At 30.9% G+C, this 23590-nt stretch overlaps 1 protein-coding gene across 3 annotated transcripts in view; it reads left to right on the top strand.

Moving 5' to 3' along the window:
• The window catches only part of LOC129968618 (diuretic hormone receptor-like), a 269117-nt gene that overhangs the window by 160651 nt on the left and 84876 nt on the right, over nucleotides 1-23590 (top strand). For all 3 annotated transcript variants that reach the window (XM_056082695.1, XM_056082697.1, XM_056082696.1), the window contains one exon: nucleotides 10702-10802. In XM_056082695.1, coding sequence (XP_055938670.1) covers nucleotides 10702-10802 — 101 coding nt within the window. The remainder of the gene's footprint in view (nucleotides 1-10701; nucleotides 10803-23590) is intronic.

Here is a 23590-nt window from a genome sequence, read left to right as displayed (position 1 = left end):
TTCGCAGGTTTTCGTTTTACGGCAACTTGGTGGCAGAGTGCCTTAACACAATGACAGCAGGCTAGAGATTTGATTTTTCCAAAATTCGTGTAATTATACGAACTTAATCACTGTCAAATAGCAAGTACTGGAATGTATTCTATTTACAAATAATTATTTATCTGAGATCCAAGCATTTTCATACCTAAATCAAAATAAGATTAAGGCATTTTTTTTTTTATATTTTGGATTTGTCTCACAAAAAAGAAGGAAAATGTTTTATAAAAATAAGAAAAATAAATTTATAAAAATTCATTTTAATTTGTTTTATTGATTGATTATTAATATCAACACTTTGTTATTTAATTTTAATTACCTTAGATGGAAAGCGCACTTTTTTGTTTATTACATATCTAAATACAACATTATTAAAAACCTTTTTCCATAATATTTGGTTTTGAAATTTTTATATGAATTTTCAGAAAAAAAATATAGCTAACTTCTTTTTGCATTTAAAGATCCAGTCTGTTAAAACATTTTAAGTTATCGTGAAGTGCTTTTCAGTTTTCATCCTTTGAAATCATAGATTCATTATTATTTACGTGCGAAGTAAAAATTAAATTTAGTATCTGGGGTACGAATATAAAAACAACTAATTTATTTAACGTCGAGATCAATTAACAATTTTATAACTAAAATCAATTCATAATCTTGATATTATGCAGGTTTTTTTTTAAATTTTAACTATGATCTAAGAATGCTACCAAACTGCTTATTACGTATTAAATTATACTTATTTTACATATTATTTGATTATTTTACTCTTCAGGAACTTATTTTTACATATTTTATAGTTTTATATTGTGATTTGCTATTATTGAAATTGTTTATGCATAAACTAGATGACTATGAATTTAATTTTCTAAAGAATTAAAACAAATTAGCTAAATCGTATATTATTATTTAGCTTCTTTTTTCTGTTATTTTTTCAAATAGAGTGCAAATTGTTTTTGAATAAATAAGATATACAAAAAATATTTTCATCTTTATAGAATGATTATGATAAAGAATTTTTAAAAAGAATATATTTTGGTTTAAAAACTTTTGGCAACAACTTATTACTTGAAATAGGAAATTTCGTCTGTTACTTTCAAATTTATTCTTTCAAAATATCGCATGTAAACAAGCTGCGGATTGAAGGATATGAATTTGAATATTTACCAAAGAAAAATATTAATATTCCATAATTCAAAAACGTTTCGAAATATATAATATTAAATTTTTGAGTCAAAATAAGCTACATTATTAACCGAAAAAAGGGAAAACGCTTATCATTTATTTAAAAATGTGTTAACACTGTCTATATAACGAAATTAAATACAAAATGTATAAATGAATACTTGAAATTATATTTAGATTGTTTAAAAATGCAAAGTTTATTTTAATTATAATTTATCAATCCTTAAATTTCCAATTCCTTTTATCACTAGACTTAATCAAATTCAAAATATTTTTAATCAGTTATAAGAGTTTTAAAATGATCTTGAAAAATTGTTTTATTTATCCTAATAAATAGGGTCGCTTTTGTTTGATAAAAGTTTTTCACATCAAATATGATACGCGCAATTTTCTCGCAGAGTCTTTTTAAGAAGCGACAATTTGACAGTTTAGTTAGTGAATGATTTATGTATGTTTCAAAAAATTTTTTTAATCTTTTCCAGCTTCATTTTTCGCATAAATGGGTTCTTTCTAAGTGATTATTCAAAGCACTCTTTTGATCTTAAATTATCATCTTTCATGCATTCCAGTTTAATTAAAAGAATTCTCTTTTTAAAACTGAATTTTTCCTTTAGTGAACATTGCATTTTTTCACTGAATCTCTAGAAATGGAAAATATTTTAAAAGAAACTGAAAACTTTTCGTTAGAGAACTCAAAAGAGTACGCTTTTCATCTTTTGTAGGATATGAAAAGGCATAAAACTAAATTGATAATAACTTCATTAAAGTTCAAATTCTAAGCATTGGTTTTGTTTCCATAATTATGAATGCAAATAACTGAAGTTAACGATCTACTAGATATTCTGTCATCATTGAATAATCATTTTCTTATTGAATATAGAGTTGGTAAAAATAAATTCTGGTTGAGAAATATTATAACATATTAATTTGCGAAATCGTTTCAGTTGTGAATTCTAAGCATCCATTCTTATGCAGATATGTCAATTAACTGTATGTTGGATGTATTTTTATGGATTATGCCGTCACAATCTGCATGAATTATCTGCAAAAACACTTATGGATTAATAGATATTTCCTTTAGTATTCACATTCCACTCTGTCTGAAGGGCATCTGTATATTTCAGATAATTGAAAAAAACCAAAAAATGCAATGCTTCATCTCAACCATTCGTCCGATTTTGGCGATTCATTTTTTTGTATGAAATATCTTGACTGCTGTGCATATCATCAATGATCTTCTAATTTCGATAGAAATTTCAGATCATTACTTCACTGTACATGTGTGGGAAAATAGCAAGACGCAGTATAACAGCAAACAAGTATCGATTAGGTCAATTTTTGTATTATAAGAAAGTTCGTGTTCCTAGATACAAAATCATTGACCCTTACCCCCATACCAGCTTTAGTTTTCGGGAGATAATCCCTCTCCCCTCCCCCTAACAGAGTCCCCAAAGATGGACTGATTTACCAGAACATTTAAAATCAACAGGAAAATAATAGAACCATAAAGTGTCAAAGTTCCTGGTCTATATCAATATCATTATACGAACGTCTTTGACTCCTCTTCATTCCTACCGCCAAAAGAAATATCAGAATTACTGTTTGACCGTTAAATCGCTATGAGGGAAAATGACCGCAGAGTTCCATATCACAACATCCGTAACAAATTCTCAAATTTTTGATCCGTGTAAAACTCATCAATGGATTTCTGTCTCTGCCTATTACTAATTTCAATCGATATAGAAAATCTCAAAAGCTAATATTGCACAGTTTATTCTCTACGGAGGAAAACTTTAATAGAATCTCTATCTATCCCTATTTCACCTGCAATATCAATTGTGCCAAATCATTAACAAATGATGCCCCCAGATACTTCATCATTAGCTACCTCTTCCACTATCTTGTATTTCTAAACGCATCGAGACAAAGTAATATTTTGAATACATTTGGCAACTCGACAATTGAACCGATTTCGCAAATTTATTTCCTCACGTTTTAAGAATAGCTAACCAATCAGGAGGCTCTGTTTATTGGTGAAATAAGATTTAAAATAATCTTTTTTAGTTGGGATAACGAAATTAATAGAATTGTGACAGTAGCGTTCCGCGCGCGTGCCGTGAACTTTGTGTCACACGTGATGCATGATTGAAAAAAATGCAAAACTTTTTTTATTTTTCGCTAATTTATCTTGCCTTAACGTTATCGGACACTATTTCTTTTCAACTAAGTTTATTCACACTGTGTCTTGTTATGATTATTAAAGATTTATTTTATTAAAAAAATTAAGACTTATGAAATCAGTTCATTACGCAACAGAGACGTATTTATATGCATGTAACCTTCCAAATTGGTGACCTAGTGCCTAATTTTAATAAACTAATAAATAATAATTTCAATTTTTTAAGTTTTCAAAATTAAATTGAAAAATTAAGCATTAATCAAGCAATTAATTATCTGAACAGAAAAAAAATAAATCTAACAGAAAAAAGTAAGCAATTAATTATCGTCTTTCAAACCTGAATTTCTTTCTGATTTTTCTGATTTCAGAATCCTGGATGATATTTTTGAATCTAAATTGTCGAGAATCGCATTTGCGCTCTTTCATTTTGAGAAATAGCATTGATGAATGGTTTATTCAGTTCAAATCTCACGTTACTCTTTCTAGAATCTCTGTTAATGAAAAAAAAAAAAAAAAAAACTTTAATTTTTTTTTTTTAAATCATTCATATGTCTCGGATATTATTCGTAATCCGTGTAATGACGGCCTATCTGGCATTCTTAAATCCAGCATTTTAGGTCATTTTCTTTTTTGCGTGTACTCCTCCAGGATTTTTAGTTAGGTGATAAACGACCATCTATCTTTACTGTTGCAAAAGAGGAAGAATTTAGCTGCAAGAAACATTAGTATTGTTAATATTTGTTGTTTGAAATTTATAGAAAGTTGCTTATATATAAGCAAAAGTAAATACAATGGATAGAATGATTAAATGTAATATTTTGAATAAATTTTAGCAATTGAGAAACAATTTGATTGATAAATAAGAAAACGATAAAATGAATAGAAATGATGTAAAAATCAGCGATATCTATCTACGAAACAGTGGCTAATAAATCAGAGCAAAGTGTCAATCAATAAAACGATAAATGGAAATAAAAGGAACATGATACACATAATCATTTCTTCTGCCGTATCAACAGAGCAAAATAGACACAAAGTAACGTAATAAAGGAAAAAGGGATAAAAAGGATGGATAACTTGCGGAAACACAACCAAATCAACGAAATAATAAAATCACAGCCACCAATGATTGAGATGATAAAAAGTCCTTCTGTGTACATTGGTAGAAAATGTATTAAAGATAATTAAGAAAAATAATCGATATTTTTTTATTGAAAAATTGAACAAAGAGAGAGAGAGTCGCATTTATCTTGTACATCGCACTGCACATACTATTTAACTGTTTTGTGTTATATTGTATTTAACTGATTACATATCAATTAACTATGTCCTGAGTGAGTTACATAGTAAGAAAACATGACATCATTTTCTTACACAATTTGTAAATGGAATGGATTGCTTCATTAGAAGCTTAATAAATATATTAAAGTGTTAAAGTAAGTTTTAAATCACAACTTAACGTAACGTTAAGTAACGAAATAAATGTTAATGGCGTAACGCAATAAATAACGTTAAGTAAAGTAATAAAGGAAACGGGGATAAAAAGGATGGATAAATTTCGGAAACGCAAACAAATCAACGAAATAATAAAATCACAGCCACCAATGATTGAGATGATAAAAAGTCTGTATATGTATTACGATATTTCATTTAGAAAAATAATCGATATTCTTTATCCAAAATATTTAAAACTCGAATGATTTCTATTAGGGTAGCATTTATCTTACACATGGCACTGCGCTTATTATTTAGCATTGTGTGTTACATTTGCTTTGTGTTATATCAGCTTGTGTTTGCTTTACCTTTGTGTTACATTTCCTTTGTGTTCGCTTTAACTTTGTGTTGTATCACCTTGTGTTTGCTTTAACTTTGCGATACATTTGCTCTGAGTTGTATCAGCTTGCATTTGCTTTTACTTTGTGTTACATTTGCTCTATGTTGTATCAGCTTGTGTTTGCTTTAACTTTGCGTTATATTTGCTTTGTGTTAAATTGTAGGATAGCACAGCATCATTTTCAAACGCAATCTGTAAATGGAACTGATTGAGTCATTAGAAGATTAATAAATGCATTAAAGTGTTAAAGTAAGTTTTAAATCTCATTTTATTTTCTCTCATTAAATGGCCTGAATACTAATCATATAAGTATCGAGACAAATTGTTTTCATTTTTTAAAGCATTTTTCCAACAAAATTAATTAAATGAATAAATAATGAAGTTAAACATAAAATGACCTTTAAATCTTGCTAAATATTACGCATGCCATTACAAGCTTCAGCTAGCAAACGTTCATTAAAAGAATACGTGCCGGTTAGGTGCAGAAAAAATAATTAAAATATTTAATTAGTACTAAAATACGAGATAAAATTAAATGAAACAGTGAAAGAAATTATAAGACTGCTCATTAATATTAAAAGTGCTTTTGCTACGAAATTATAAACAAAAGTAAATATGTTTGGAGAAAGCAACTTAACTTTAACGGCGTTAATGATAGATTTTCGTTTATTAAAATGTAAGGAAACGGATACATGGAAAACAGAGCTCTGGTGTGAATGAAAAGCGTTCTTTTTGATTTCAAGATGATGTAAAAAAATTATGCAATGATATGCTCCGAACTTATTGGTGATTAACTTTAATTCCCCATTTCACTACTTTTAGAGGGAAGTTGCTTTTTATAGCGAATTTAATGTTTCTAGATTTAAAGAACATTTGCGCCAAATTTTGTTCGACTGCGTCAAAGGCTGTGGAATTGCAAGCAAACATATATTCAATTTTATATAGAGAGTTTACTGCTATTTGATTTTTTTTTTCAAAAGCAAGGGCATAAATATCCATTAGACTTTATACCTTCAATTTCATTTTAGCTTATTATATATGAAAATGCCATACTAAAAATGTTAAAACACCTTTAAATCTCACTGAAAGCATTCAATGAATAACACGTAATTGAAGTCAATGGGGCACATTCTATAATTGAATGGATTTCAATATTTCTAACAGATTTTTGTCCTTCTTTAGGCAACAAAATTTCCCCTGGTGGTCCATATTTGAACTATTTATTGCAGAAATATTTTTCCCATAGTCTATATTACGTATATTCCACGTGTCATTAAAATCGGATGGGCATAGCGTGTTCTAGAAGGGTCTGAATAGGATCACTTTAATTATAGCCACCATGTGTATATTATATATGCTAAAGGATTTCAGTAAAAGAAAAAAAAAATCTAAATAAGCAGTATCAATAAAAAGAGACAAATAAAGAGGGTAGATAGATCTTCTCAATTTCGTTTTTTTAGAAGTAATAAGAAATTATTTCTATCTTATGGATATAAATACTTAACAACAACATTCATACGATAATAAAATGTAAAAGAAAATTTCAATCTTTGATTGAATTTAGAATTTTTTAATAATAAATGTCTTATATACGTAGTTATTGTCTTCCATCCCTTCTATTCTTCGCTCCAGCAGAAAGACATAAAAAACACCCCTTAGAAAACATAATCAACGGTTGTCGCAAATCCCTTTCATACTTACATTTGTGTCATGAGTCCGGAATCGTCCTAGTGAGGCAAATGTCGGACAAGGCGTTTAGAGGCGTGTCTGATCTCATAGGGTAAATGCCATGACCGTCCTCCGGTTAATACAAACAGAAATTGAGAATGAAGATCCAACATTTATGACCAAAATACCGATTCTTTACAGTCCTTTCTGTAGAAAAAAATTCCGTTATTGGAGTAATGATAATTTGAAACCGCACTGCATAGTTATCCAGAGTTTAATGTAATGACCGTCCAAACGATAGTATAAGCGCAAACTGATACTGAAAGTCTAACGAAATACGGATCGCTTCCCAACTTTTCCTGTAGGATCTTTCAATGGAGTGGAGATAACTCGGCACCACGCTGCTAAGCTCTTGGATTTTAGTATAGTGACCATCCTTCCGACAATATAGATGCAAACTGACAATGAAGACTTCACGGCCAAAGTACCAGCCACTTCTTAACTCCATTATCAGAATAATTTTATTCGGCACCGCGCTTTATGCTACAACTTTTCATCCATGAACTATTTGGGTTCCTGGATAAAGTGGAACATTAATATAAATGCACTAAAATTTTAGTGCATATCATTAAAATCTACGAAAGAAAACATAATATTTAATCACATTATATCAGTAAACAATATGGTCAAATAAATACCAAAATTAACCTAGATGTTTAAAATTCGGGATTTTTTCTCAATATATTGATTAAAGTATTAAAATTCATATCCAAATGATACAAAAATGTCAGCAAAATGGATAATCCAATTTTGCTTCCTAAAAGACGCTATAGATTCACTTAAAAATTAACGCTCAATATTCCTGTGAATCAAAATGATATCCTTATAAATTCATTATAAATGGATGCAAGTTCCTTTGAAATAATGGTTTTTTGAAAGGATGCCAGGTTTGAAGTTAGTGATTTTGATACTGCCCATTGAAGTAAGAAAAAATATCATCTGAAACAAAAGCGTTGTTTCAAAAACTTAGATCCTAAAATATTTAGAAAACACTTAAAGTTCGAAAGCATTTTCTTTCTTTCTTTTTTGGACAACTTTAATAAATCGCTTTATATATATTTTCAGAAATATAAAAACAGAATATTATAAAAAATTATTAATGACTTGAAAGCAAATTTACTTTAAAACTTTACTCGACAGATAAAGTGGAAAAACTATTTATAAAAGATATTATTTTTCATCCGAGGTTCGCTCGAATGAAAAAAGAGCTTACTGAAAAATAAATGGAGTATACTAAATATATTTTTTTCATTAGTTAAAAGGGACACTCTTTAGTATCATTAACATTAAAAAATAATGAGTTATCAAAATACGTTGCTATGTGTATACTTTATTACTTAATTAAATGCATTATAGTTTTTAAAGCTAAATTATAATAAAATCTAATATATTTGCCCAATATCTATTACAGAAATACATTTTGAAACACGAAATAAGTTCATCTTATATTAACGTCAGAATACCAAGCAAAAAAAATTCATAACGGTCCAAATTTTATTATATTTGGATTCTATTTAAACAGTCTGTTACTTTTTAAAAGACACGATATCGTTTTGAACCAGCGGGAGTAGTCCCCTAAAAATTTCTCGCATACTCTCTAATAAAATTGTCATTCCAGAGAACGCCTTAAATGACATTGGTGTACAATAATTATTGTAAATTAACTTTTGGCGTGAATTTCACGTTTTTACTGAATCTATCGTGTCATGCTTTGCGAGCTTTTTGGCGATTAATGCACGGCATGTGGTAATTTAATCGAATTTTTGCGTTACACGTTTTTCTCAATCGATTGAAATAAAGATTTGACACAGAACTGCACTTGTAGTAAAAAAAAAAAAAATCTCATAAGTAATTTGATATATTTTAAGTCATTGCGTTTTTGAATTACCGCATTTGCATTTTTCTGAAAGTACAGACAGACAGGCAGTCAATCCATAATTGGATTTGGCTCAAATGTTGCCAGGTGTCTATGCTATAGTTGTTAAATCTGTATACCGAATCATATGTGTCTAGCCATCTTTGTTTTGTAGTTATAGTATTAATGTATATAGCCTAACAGACGGACTTCCTCTGAATATATTTTATTTTAAATTTGACAGAAACCTGCAAATGTGGTGTTGAGATAGTATACCAAATTTCAACCATCTAGCTCAAAGTTTTTTTAGTTATGTTTATCACAGACAGATAGACAGACAATTCCCAAAATATGCGTTTTTCGAACTCGTTGAGGTCAAAATCATAAAGATTTGTCAAAATCTCGAGTTTTTAATTTTTGACCATTAATATGCTTTCTCTATACGAGAAAATAAAAATGCACAAATACAATTAAACATTTTTTTTTTCGGGAATGCTGATTTTGCAAAATCCAGAATGAGACAATGCCTTATTGTGACAAAAGATTTGCGATAATAACTTCCAAATAGCAGTCCTTTGCTGTTTTACCAAAGTAAAGCTAGCATTTCATTTATATATATATATATATATATATATATATATAATATAATATGTAATGATATTTTAAACTCTTGATTTAACCAAATTAATTTCCAAAACTTTATCTTAATTTAGCCCATAGTAAAATATTCTCTTATTTCCTGATAGCAATCCACGTATGAAGCTGTGTAAAAATTATTGCGCAGTCAAATCTACGTATCAAATGAAAGTGATTCATTCGGTGCCCTTGCCAAGATGTCAAAGATCAAAAAGTGTATTCAATTGGCACGTGGCCGGAAATCCCATGATATATAAGAGTAGTGATCATTTGTTTCGTCCATTTTTCTTACTACTGCTTTTGTGTCGCGCTGTGGCGGACGTGCCTTGTCCGTGTCTCTGCTTGTAAATGATAATGCTTTCCCGGAATGGATATTAAAGAGAATTAAAAATACAAAGTGTCAAACCTGCACTCTGCTTCAACCAAAATATTGTTTCATGTATACATATATATATAATATTTACATTTTTCAGATAAAGGACTACGTAAAGGAATTTTGTTATTTTCGTAATATTTTGTTATTCATTCCGAAATTTTTCTCTATGTTGTTATTATAAATGTTTAAAAAGTGTCTTATTTTAAAACAGCATGTTTCTACGATGTTATATAAGTACTCTCTATTCTCTGTGACTTAAGACTTTTGGAAATTTAAATATTTTGCTTTCAGTTTGGTTGTTGATAGTCGGTTGATCGTTTCATTTTTATAAAAAAAAATAAAAATAAACAAAACAAGATATCAGTGGAAAAATAAAAATGAAATTCATGCGCAGTCTCAATCAAATAATTAAAACCTGAATATAATTTAATCCTTTAACTGTTTGAATTTTTCAATATTTAATCTGATAATGCTTTCCATTTTAGATCCACATTATGTTACTAATTCATTTAAGAATTACAGAATATTTGAGGTATTTATGGATAGTGCTTAAATTTTGTATGGAAGGATCAATTGACGTTCTATAGCATTATAGGATGATTTAATGTCAGATTAGGTTCCAGAAATGATAATTCAGTGCTGACGTAACGCCCAAGCATGACGATTCAAGTGTAAATGCCATAAAATATCATGCTCTCTTTTTTGCTCTTATTCCAGCACTATCCGTAATGAAATTCCAAACTAAATCGGCGTAGCGTATTTGTTCTTATGACATAATTCCATTCAGAATTATTTTTTATATAGATTTTAGTTTTCTTTTGTTGGTAGTGTTTTCAATGTACAATCATTTGTATTTTCGCTTTTTTTATTTGTAGGTGTTATGGGATGTGAAAGATGCTCACACCATATATTCCATTGGATATGGGCTCTCCTTGATAGCTCTAGCAATTGCACTATGGATTTTCATGTACTTCAGGTATGTGTGTACACATGTATAACGTGATTCATCTTATTAATGAACTATGTTACGTTCAATGAATTTTGAGGCGGCTTCTCTCTTGAACCTCGAAATAAAATTGCGTTTCCATTAGGATAACTCAAAAAGGCTACTACTTCCCCTCTCTGAAGGCATTCTGATTAAATTTGAATTACCGGACCGTTGCGACTGCACTGACAGAAACAATGATTGAGTCCTAAAATCAATCACCGGTCACGATACAACCTCTCCCATAGGAAGCACGTCTTGTCGTCGCTAAGGGATATCCAACGCCACATCATTTCTGCACCCACTAGAATGGCAAGAACCAACCACTATGCCGGAAGCTTCTCATAGCAGAAGCTTATTTCTTTCAATTCAACCACCATACTAACCACCATATGGTGGTTCAATTCAACCACCATAAGAACCAACTATTATACCGGAAACTTTTCATAGCAGAATTTTATCATGCTCAACCACCATGGCAGAAACCTCCTTTCTGAGGTGTTCCCAGAGCGTATAAATTAAGACAATGAGAGCGGCAATGGCAAGACCTCCTAATCCCTTCACAATCGTCAGTTACATTAGCTTAAGGATAAAATTTATCATTAAATGATGCCAATGAGACGCGCAGCCTTTCAATTAATTACCTTTCAATGTAAACATGGATTCAATCATGTTAATAAAAAATATAATAAATAATTAGTGGGAGGGAACTCTAGGAAATATCATCATATATTTTCTTATAGAGGTGTTATCACCATTTCTAGCAGAATAACAATCCGACATTTGAACGAGGAGTGAACCAAAAGTACTCATGTTTTTATTTTCAGAGTCGTACACATGAGTGTTTCGTACTTCGTAGTATATGCGATTTTGAGACATGTGAATGCACACAACGACATATGCATTTTATCTAAGCGAATATATGGAACGATAGCGGTCATCCCATGAACAACTTTGGTTCAGAATTTCATTACAAATCTATACATTGGATGTTATAACTCTGTACTAAAATTAATCTATCCAGTTATGCCCGTTTTGTAATTGTCATGTTCACTTGTTGAGAGGAAGCTACACAAACCAACTTCTTGTTAATGGATTTCATTCAAAAATTGAAATAATTTGGTGTAAAGAATACATATCAAGTTCAATTTTCTGATTCTAAGGGTTTTTGAGTTGTGTTCACAGTCAGACATTATTCCTCCTCCCCCTCAAAAAAAAGTTTTTTTTTCGAACTCGGGATAGATTTGAAACTTTGTGAATCGTCAAAATCACGCGTTTTGAGTATTATAATGATTTCGGTACTTTGTGAAAGAGGGAAATCCGATTGCACTGATTTGATTAAAAAAGTCATGTCTTTAATTAACAAATATTATGAATCCTGAAAATACTTGTTGGAAATGGTTCGCTTTCTTTTATTGCAATACGCTTATGTGATGAGCACTTATCAAATACGATTTCTTCTTTTTATTTCGAAATATTTAAATGCTTTTGTTTATGAGTATTGACTATATGAATAGTTATATTTCAACTGAGTTTTTTGTTAATGTATTTTGTGTCAAAAATATATTTGAAATCCGCAAATTTAAAAATTTATGATCAAAGCTAAAGTCTAATCAGATTTTTAGTTTTATTATTAACTATTTCAAACATTAAACATGAAAGCAAAATAAATTCTTATCTTGGATATTATACAATACACTCCCAACTATCCAATCTAATGTGGCTGAAGGGCAGATCATATAACAAAAAGGCCGGATAGGCCGGAGTTCTATGAACTCATCTCTTTTCCCACCAATACCAGAAGACAAAGTTTTTATATCAAAACTCACTGTTATAATACGTATTTTCTCACTTCTGACTGAGTGTTAAGCTCTCCATTTATCTCAAGCTTCGTAAAGAAGAACACTTTGCCTGTAACTTGTCGAGTTAAAATAGAAGGCTCTGTACTAGTAGCTTATATACTGCATTGCCCGTTTCAAGAATTTATTAGCAAAAAAATAAGTTAAAGGATATAAACTGCTCATATTTGAACATAAATTCTGTAATGCCCAACTTAAATGCAGGAAACATAAACAAAATATTAACGTAAATTGAGCCCTAATTCTTAAGAAACTTGACTCAAACTGATTTTATTTTTCACTGATAAATGATAACAAAGATATGAAAAAACAACCCTATGATAAAATACACACAATCCTTAAGGCGACTGTTTCTGTATTTTAGATATCTTCCGTGACACTAAGTCCCTTCTTTTATGAAAACAGGTGATATAAATTGGCGTCGCTTGATCGGTTGCCTTTCTCATTTAATTACAATAATAGAAAATAGGTTGGATAGCCGCGTACCGGATACTCGAGAGTGTGATATTATTTCTGAAAAAAAAAAAGAATATATAATGGAACATTTTCTTAAAAGAATCTATAAGTTTGATTGCATATTTTATATTCGCAACTACTAGGCTTTTATGCATTGATAGTTTAGCTATCCTCTATAATTTTATGGAATTCTATAAACATACATTTTTAATAAAGTCTCCTTTTTTTTCCTTCTTTTACACACTCTAAGTTTTTGAACTCATTTACAACACTCCTTTAACAAAAGATGAAATTTAGCGCGTACAGTTTCGAAGCAAATTCAAAGGGGAATCGTGATTTAATAACTTCTAGAGAAAAAGCTTTTCGTAAATGAACAACTTTACTAAATGAGTTTATCGATGCATCTTTCTTCAGTAATGGTGTCCTGCGAAAAAGATATTTATTAATCTTACTCCCAAAGCAGAAAGAAACTGTAATTCAACGCTACTTTATTAAAAACATTCGACTCGTTTTTATTAAGCTAAAACTTCTGACATTCACCATTTGAGAGTTGAAATATATTAATGGAACTGCATCTATATTAATGGGAAAAAAAAGAAGCAAAAACATTTATCTCAGAAGGTGAGTAATGCAGTCCTTTAAAAAATGGCACAGTGTCTCGAGTCGGAGAATAGAAAATAATTGCGAAATTCGTTTTATGAATAATTCTGTAAAACTTGACGTGATTAAGTGTAGACGATCGCAGATGCTACACGTTATTTGTTTTCATTTCATTTGTCAGCTAGAATCCAGAGAAGACGAATTCTTAAATGCGAATAATAATGAGTTTGTTTTTTTGTCTTTGTCTAGTTTATCTAATATGTTTAGTTATGTAACATCATATTAATAAATACAAAATAAAAACATTACGATCGATTTTGTAGAAATTAAGTAAGTAACAATAAGACTATCTAAATTGTAAAATTTTCTTAACATTTTCAAAGCTACCGACGAGATATCTCGTCTTTCAGATACTTCCAATGACAGGTTTCTGTGAGATAAAATTTGTCTCTTATGCCAGTTTAGATAGGTTGCACTTCCTAATACATATCTATCAATCTATCTAAATTTGTCTCTTATGCCAGTTTAAAATTTGTCTCTTATGCCAGTTTAGATACGTTGCACTTCCTAATACATAACTATCAATCTATCTAAATGTGTCTCTTTTGCCAGTTTAGATAGATGGATAGATATGCATTAGGAAGTGCAACCTGTCTAAACTGGCATAAAAGACACATTTTAGCCCACAGAAACCTGTCATTGGAAGTACCTGAAAGACGAGATATCTCGTCGGTAGCTTTGCAAGTGTTAAGATTGAATATTATGTGTCAATTGTTAAACCGTTATATGTTTCACTATTATATAGAAAAAAAATGTGTGTAAACATTTGTTTATTCGCTTTGTGATTGGCAGATAGCTAGTCACTTGACCCATGACATTCGAGGTTTGTTTTGCCAATATTGTTTGAAATATTTAATGAAAATTATTATTATGCATTAGTAATTATTTATATTGCACTTGACGGTGAAATGATGACCAAAAGGAGAAAGTAAAGCTCCAAGTTACGCCAAATGAACAATAAATAAATTTAAAACAATATTATTTGTTAATTCTACTTTTAGATAAACCTTTGTGACAACACTGATGAATATCTTTCCGGTTTGTTTACATTTTTTGAGCAACGGAAATTTTTCGTCTCTTAGAAATCTTCGGAATATCTAAGCAAAACACGTGTTAACACTGAATTTAAAAAAATAATAATCATGGGGTATCCATTGAAATCAGACGAAGAAAAAATGCGAAGAAATACCGAGGAAAAAACTGCCAATCTGAAAAAGAAAGCTTATCATGAAGCTGCGACGTTTTTGGCAAAACGTGAAAAATTGAATCAATGTGTAAATGTTGGAAATATGAGTAAAGAATGTTCTCATGGTGGGACTTTTAAGTTTTAAAGTAGAAGTAGACCGATCGGCAAATGTATATTATTGTCATCATGGCAAAATTGACCTTCCAACGTTGGACGAATAGCCAGGGGAGATTAAAAGTTTAACTGGAACTGACGATCATCGAACACAACGGGGTTGGCGAGCGAAAACGTGCAAGCGGCGAAGCTCTCTAATCAATAACAAAGAAGAATGATGGTTCTAATCAATTAAAAAAAATGCTGCTTCCAGGTCAATTAAAAAAAGGATGGATGATTCCCCCTAGTCAATTACAAAGTTTTCGGACTGTCCCATTCGTTTTTGTAATAGAGAACATAATCGAGTAACATGTACCGTGTTTGCATAGATTTCTACATAGTTATACTAAATTAAAAGTAAATGAAAGTAAAATAAAATAATACTTTCAGAAAAAAAGTAATTTCATATTTTACCTTATAGTATTTAAATTAAAAAATTAAATTCAAATTTCTACGGATTACTTTAAACTAGAAATCATTTAAAACAGTTCCTCATAAAACGAAAAAAAAAATTAAAGTTAAAAAACAAATATATTACAAATATGTAGTCTAATCTTACAATTCCATCAGTCGGAGTAGTCTCCTCAAGACTTTCTCGCATAATCTTTAATAAAGGTTAATTTTTTGTTTTAAAGGTGTTTTCCCCATCCGACTGAATAGGGCCGCGGTGGTCTGGTGGTAAGGTCTCGGCTTGTGAGCAGTAAGGTTTCAGGTTCGAGACCCGATTTCACCGAAGAACCGTCGTGTAAGGGGGGTCAGTTGTACGATAAATCCGTCATGCCAAACGTCCTCCCGCTGGTGTGGTGTGGCGTGGAGAGGGGGGTGCCAGCTCAGGTGTCGTCCTCGTCATCTGACAGCGGTTCAAAATGACGAGGTCCATCCCAAAATAGCCCTAGTGTTGCTTTACAACGGGACGTTAATATAACTAAACTAAACTAAACCCATCCGACTGAAAACAAAATTTGAAACAAAAATATAATTGCAATCTCAACAAAAACCAAATTTGACATATTTAAATAATTGCGTTTTTGAGTAATCGCGTTTTCATGCTTTTGAAAGCGCAGACAGACAGACATTCTACCCCTATTATATTTGGCTTAAAATTTGATAGGCGTCTACACTAACGATGCTTAACCTATATTTTGAATTTTTTTTTCATCTAACTCATTTGGCTTTATAGTTTCAGTGTTAGCTTACATTCGAACAGCCGGAGAGACATCCTTTGACTGATTTTTCCTCAAAATTGGACAGAAATCTATAAATTTTTTTGTGACGATCGTATACCAAATTTCATCCGTCTGGATTAAATCATTTTTAGCTATTTTTGTCAACGACAAACCGAATACCAAAAAATATTTTTTGAACTCAAAGATGTCTAAAACTTGAAAATTCGTCAAAATCTCGAGTTCCGAATACTTTAACGGTTACAGTACTTTTATTGTACTTCGTATGCGAAAGGTAAAAAGTGTTGAGATACTTTAAATTTCATTTTCAGACTTAAAAAACTTCTCAAAGCGTGTTGAAGCAGATGCGCTTGGGAATGACAAATCTGTGAAGAAAATAATATCAAGAAGTAACTAGTAAATAACAAGAGTATTTTTTTTCTTTCAAAAGTCGCTATAACTTGGAATTTGGATTTTTGCAATTCCAAGTTAAAGAAAAATACATAATGCTAAAAAAAAATCTTTTTTCATCAAAGAATTTTGCCTACGGAAATCATTCTTGCTTGCATAATCACAGAAAATAACATTGCTTTTCGGAATAAAGTTTTGATATTTTTGCTGAATAGAATAAAATGGCGGTTTGATCTCTTGGTCGAATGAAACGTACATCCATCATTGTGAGTAAAAAGACAAAACAAAAAAGAACTTATAGATTCTTTTTGTTTATATTCAATTAAGAACTTCGAAGTACTATCCTTTCAGATAAAAAAAAAAGAAGCTGGAATTGCGTTTCCCGAACAAAAAAATTTTTTGCCCACTATTTCCTTTACTCTAAATGCCATTAGTCGGTCTTCATTGGAAACAGAACTTACTTGAAAGTTTGCAAGAAACTAAATAAAAATCGATCTGAAGTCTTCTTTAGAATGCTTAAACTTAGTTCAGTTGAGATTTATTACATGACATTCTGATCCTCTCTTAAATTTTCCAAGTATTAGATTCTGAGACATATGAACTCATTTCAGTTGCATCACCTTCTTTCCTGAAAGATAAATATTTTTATTTTTTGCAGTAAATATTTATCTTTGAAAACAAACGTTTATTTATTGCAATTTAATTTTTTTTAAATCTTTGCGATTTAATATCTGTAGGAATGACAAGAATTATTCTTAAGAACCTGACTAAAAAAAAATATAATTCTGAGGCTAAGTTTCAATCCACGCTTACCAAAGCTAGATTTTCTTATGAAATTTAGTTTTCAAAATTAAGGTTTTTTGAATATGCTTTTTTTTAGTATGAACTTTATATATTTTGTATCTTTTGCAAATACATAAAACGTTATTCATTTATACAGCTTTTGCTTTTGAGATGACTTGCTGACAATTTTTGAAATGATGTATACTTTTTTATATTTTCAATTTTTCAATTTTTTTTTATTTATTTACGACTGTTCTGAAACAAAAGTTTGTTTACGGTAACTTATTTCATTGTTTATTACAAGAGATATTTTTGACTAGGAAGAAAATAGCCCATTTTTGTAAGTTTCCGTTTGTTATTTCAAATTCTTAAGAAAATTGTGCCATTAATCACTTTCTTTAGTAATATAACCATTTTTGTGTTACTCGAGGACAAATAAATCGTAACGGAAAAGAAGACAAGGACATGTTAACCATAAACAGCTACTCCAACTCTCCTCGATAGTAAACGGAAAAACTCCACAGCCGGATCATTACCAGCGGATTGGCAGAAACTTAACGTTGAATCTTAAGGGTCATTACCGACCAAAGTTCAATCCCTTTCGAAGGTAACACGCCTCGTCATTGACAGGCTGTAACTGATCCCAAACCATTTTTTTACCTACATGGATAACAAGAATCAACCATAACGGAAGCTTCTCAACGTCGTGTTTGAGCCCCCCCCCCCTTCAAGCAAATCATAATATTTATGCCATGATGGAGTTGTAAAGTTTTATCATGCAGTGCTTTAATATAATTTTTATACAAATGTCAAATTATACTTGTTACAATTCTAACTATTTGTCGATAATTGAATGTAGAAAAACCTATAATTCTTTCCTTACGAGATGCTCATATTCCACACAAATTCCAAAAGAATAAGATCCTGAATATTGTATTTTCTAATGCAAAAAGATATAATAATCAATTAATTTTAGAAAGCTCTATTTTTATCTATATAGTGGGCTAACAGTACATTCTAAAATTTCCTTAAATATATTAAGAAAAATGATGTTAATTAAAATCCGAAATTCTTATAATTGTTGAAATTTCAACCTTTTCTGTAATAGCCATTTGAATTTTGCCGAAAACTGTTACTAAGATGATCTCAATATTTCATTTGCTATTATATACCATCAGCATATATGCAAATTTCATATGCCATCCATTTCATTAATTAAAAAGGAAGGAATCAAGTTTGATGAACTAAATTTGCATTCAATGTCTATTGATATTGTTGTTTCTAATGGCACTTGCCATGAACAAGCTTGCTGACCAAATAAGCGATTTTAAGCCGATGATGCGTTTTTTGTATTTTAGTTGCGTCAACTAGGGCAAAGAGTACGTCTAGCTACTCACGCATCACATTCGCTTGCACATCCCCTGTTTACAGGGGGGCACTTTCACACATCTCGCAGATAGAACAACGGAAGAACTACCATGCCCGAACCGGGACTCGAATCCAGTACGCCCAGATCATGGGGAGGATGCGCTACTCCTATGCCAGGACATCGGCACCTATTGATATAATTATAATAATCGAATAAAAAATATTGATAATTTAATGTGAATAATTTTTTATTTTAAATATTTGAAACTAAGTTCGGTATTGGAACGAGTGTTTGATAAAATTAATTGCATCAAAGTTTGACATCTGCCATTTCTGTTATAAGACCTAGTAATATATAAAATTAACCGATTAATAATTAAAAATTTCGGTTGATTCCTATAGGAAGACTACCTAATGCAATGGTTCTCATGTCAAGACTTCAGGAAAATTTCTTCAGTTCTTCTACGATCATGGTTCCAAGAACACCAAACCACCCTTAATTCAAAAGTTTATATATATATATATATATATATATATATATATATATATATATATATATAATATTGAGTGACCAAATTATTATGACAACCCCCGTGTTGGACCAACTTTAACCCATAATACTGCTAGCATTCTTCTTGGCACAGATTCTGTGTGATGTTGGTAGGTGGTAGGAGGAATCTCCAGTTCCTTCAGATTGGATGGCATTGGATCCAGCTGTCTGTTGCCCCGTTCGATCTCATCCCACAAATTCACAATTAGATTGAGGTCTAGTGATAGTGCGGACCGACGAAGACAGGTAAAGTCAGCGTCATGTACTTCAAACATCTGACGGCAATACCATCTGTATGACAAGGAGCATTGTCATGCTAAAATTATCCATCCCCGGCAGGGTACACCATTATCATAACAGGATGTACTTGATCAGCGAGAAAACTTAAATATCCTTGGGCATTCAGACGTTGTTCCGCAGTAATCAAAAGACCCTATGTAATGTCAAGCAGACATCCCCCAAACAATAATATTGCCTCCACCAGCTTGTGGCAATGCAATTGGGATCCATGCTTTCATGCTGTTTTCGCTATATCCAAACCCTGCCATCTGCATGGCGTAGTTGAAAACATGATTCATCAGACCACATGACCCTTTTCCAGTCATCTACTTTCCAATCCTTATGCGCCTTTGCAAACTGGATATGTCTGCTCTTGTTCAAGGTTGACAGCAGAGGCTTTCGAGCAGGTCGTCGTCTCCCATATCTTATGCAGTGTAACGTGCGCCACACAGTTTATCCAGTGACGTTCACAGTTGCTCCTTCATTAAGATGCACCGCTATTTGACGTATTGTTGCTCATCTGTTGGAGTAGACAGCTCTGGCAAGTCTTCTTTCAGTTCGAGCATTCAGTAACTTGTAATGACCACAAGCCTGAAGTTAAGACCCAGTTTTCTGCTTGGTAGTCCACTCTCTATACACATTAATAACGGCTGCTCTCTAACACTTCACACGATCAGCCGTTTTGCGACGCTTTGAGCGCCTACTATCATCCAGCGTTCAAACTTAGTTTAGTCACGTTTTCTGCCCGTATCTCCGCGAGTAACACAGCGCAATGGATGGTTCACTTACCTTGCATTCCCTTTTTGTAGCTACCTCGCCCTCTAACTGCAACACTGTGTCGCAATAGCTAATTTTGCATAAAACTGTAAGGTGGTCATAATAATTTGGCCACTCAGTATATATATATGTAATGATATTTTAATTCTCATTTCAATTTAATTAATTTTCAAGATTTTATTAATTTAGCCCATAGTAACTTCATTCTAAAAATATTCTCTTATTTCGTGATCCAATTCCACTTTCGGTTTAATTAATTCCTTTGTAAAACTAATGCGCCATCACTACTACGTATCAAATGAAAGTGATACTTCATTTGATACGTTGCCCTTGTCAAAGGTCATTCCATCAGCACGTGGCTGGAAATCCTATGTTATATAAGGCTAGTGATCATTTGTTCGGCCATTTTTTGCCCTTCTTTCTTATTTCTGCTTTTGTGCTGCGTTGTGTCTTCTTGTTAATTATTATGCTTTCCTGGATGGATATTAAAGAGAGAATAAAACGAAATTAAAACTACCAAGTCTCTTCACTGCTTTGAACCTGCATTCTACTTCAACCAATAATATGTTACATATATATATATATATATATATATATATATATATATATATATATATAATTCAAATAAGAATTTTCCCATGTTATCCTAGAGGAAAACTAGAGTAATTTTGTTTCGAATGTTGTAATGTTGTTAGAAATGTAAAAATCTCGGACGAGTTCGTAAATTGCCCATCTAGCTCAAAAAGGTTGTGAGAGGTTGAAATATTTATTTTTCTATAGCTTTCTTAATATTGAAGATAGAAAATTAGTTCTCATTAAGCCAAATTAGCGTCTCATTAGCGCCTCAAATTAGAGACTCATTAAGAAAAACAACTTTTGTATATACAATTTTTTGATAACTGCAATATCTTAGAAGTTGGGAGCTGAAAAGGGAATTTCACGCTCTAATTTTGACAGTTACTAACGTCAACAATTCATGCTGTCATATAATAACTTAGATGAAAAGGAATCTACTTTTGCTTTCCAGCTTGCCGAGAAGATTTTTCTTTTCTTTATTCATGTTTTTTTTTTTCAAAAATTCCTAACATTAATGAAATAGTTTAATTCATATTCAGAAATGAGCGTATTATAACAGAAATTTAACAATATAACTTTAATTATAATAATCTGCACATGAAAATCATGAAAAATGATTTTTATATAGATTTTATAGTTAAAATGATCCATTGTTTATTATTAATAATAATCGATTTATCACATTAACCTGCTGTTGTGAATAATAACTGATTAATAACATTAACCGTAACACATATATAGTTGAAAGTTACAATCCATAAACTATTATTTATAAAATAAGTTGCCTTTTTAAATTATTTAGCGGAGAAAACATATGTATTTATTTACTCTTTGATTTCTTGTGATTATATTTCTTTTTAATCTTTTTAACTACAGCTTCTTTTAAAACATTCGAATGAAGAACATAAATTTAACTTTATTCTGCAATTGCCAGCTGACATACACTTTACACAAAAGTTAAACTGCAGAACAGCCGCACGTTTTTGATGAAGCAATTAAGACATTTTTTTAATATGAAAAAGTGGATAGTTAAAAGGGCTTCTGAAATACCCTTCAACCGTGCTTTTCAAATGAGCCTAGAGGCACTTGGTTGGCTGAATCCATTGTTTGCCGTTTCCCCAAAAGAGCAAAAGTTTTACACATGAAGGAGTGTTAAGAATATCATGTAAGAAAATTAATTTGTGAAAAGAACAGTCATTCATAAAAAAGGGAAGAAAATGTTAAAGAAATGTTGGCTTGTCTTAGAAGCGTGAGACGGAAACATAATTCTCTTGCTTTGTAACAAGAAGAATTATTTCTTTGTTGTTGTTTTCAAAAAATAAAACTTATGGATATCCTCATTCTCGTCGTAATGGTTTAAAATACCTAGAGGTCTTCAAAATTAATGAGATTTAATAAGCGTGTATGGAAAATGGTTTTAATACACAAGTTTAGTAATCGAATAACAAAAAGGAAATAAAAATATTTGGATTTAAATATTTAACCATCTTCCATAACTGGCATAATTCTTGAAACTTTCTTTTCAAAAGTTCTATTACAATTTATTATTATTTGCAGAAGAATTTTTTTTCTTAGTTCTCTAATATTTTTTACAATCAGGAAGTTCATTGAGATTCTTGCTTAGTAAAAAATCCAGATAAATATTTCATGCAGCTTTACTTCATTAGACAGCTCAGCAAAATATTATTAAATTTCACATTTTTATTTACATGGAACTCGTACTATTCAAGAAGCCTTATGCTAGTCTATTCATTGTATTAAATAAGGGAGAAAGTATTTTCTCTAATTTTCTTTCATCTCACCTAAATGTGATTTCTTAGCTTACAATGTGATTTCAGCTGCTGGAAAGTAGCTTTGTATTATTAGTATTTTGCTGGAGTGTAGATTAGTATTTTGCTGGACATAATGAATGAATGATAAATTACGTAACTTCACCATATTTTCAACAAAGCTTTGAATATAATTAGTGTCGACTTCGTTGCTTCGATACTGATCATAGTGACTGCAATTAGTGAGTGTCGAATTCATGTGAGACAATTGCCATAGGTGGAGCTACTAGCAATAGTGACATTTAAATGTCCGAAAATGTTAGGAATTTTCCTGTTCAGACTCTTAGAGACTCCTGTTAAATAGTCAGAGAAAATCTCATTTTCAAGATAACTATACAATTAATTAATTTCCGTAAATGAAGCAATCGTTGTATCTTAATCTTTGCCTCCTCTCGGTGATTAAAATGGCATATTTTCAAATTCTAAACTGGTGAATGTTTTTTCAAAAAACAGTTCAAAATCACTTTCAACCTTTTTAAAGGTTAAAATCTGCGGAGGAATCATCTGCAAAATGATTAAAATTGGGTTTACCGCCAGGAAGCTCAAGCAAATCTAACAAGTGATGTCATCTTGTTTTCAGTTACACGATAGAATTATTTGGCGATAGCACTTGTGCTTAAAAAGATTTCAGATGGCATCGTAATTTATTGAACAATGATTAAATATAAATTAATCGTTGTTAATGTTTATTAATTGCTGCGAATTGCAATAGAATCTGTTTTCTCATTA

This window comes from Argiope bruennichi, chromosome 5 (assembly GCF_947563725.1).
Source record: "Argiope bruennichi chromosome 5, qqArgBrue1.1, whole genome shotgun sequence".
NCBI classification, from domain to species: domain Eukaryota; kingdom Metazoa; phylum Arthropoda; class Arachnida; order Araneae; family Araneidae; genus Argiope; species Argiope bruennichi.
The sequence above is the reverse complement of the archived record's forward strand: the minus strand, read 5'-3'. Positions and strand labels throughout refer to the sequence as shown.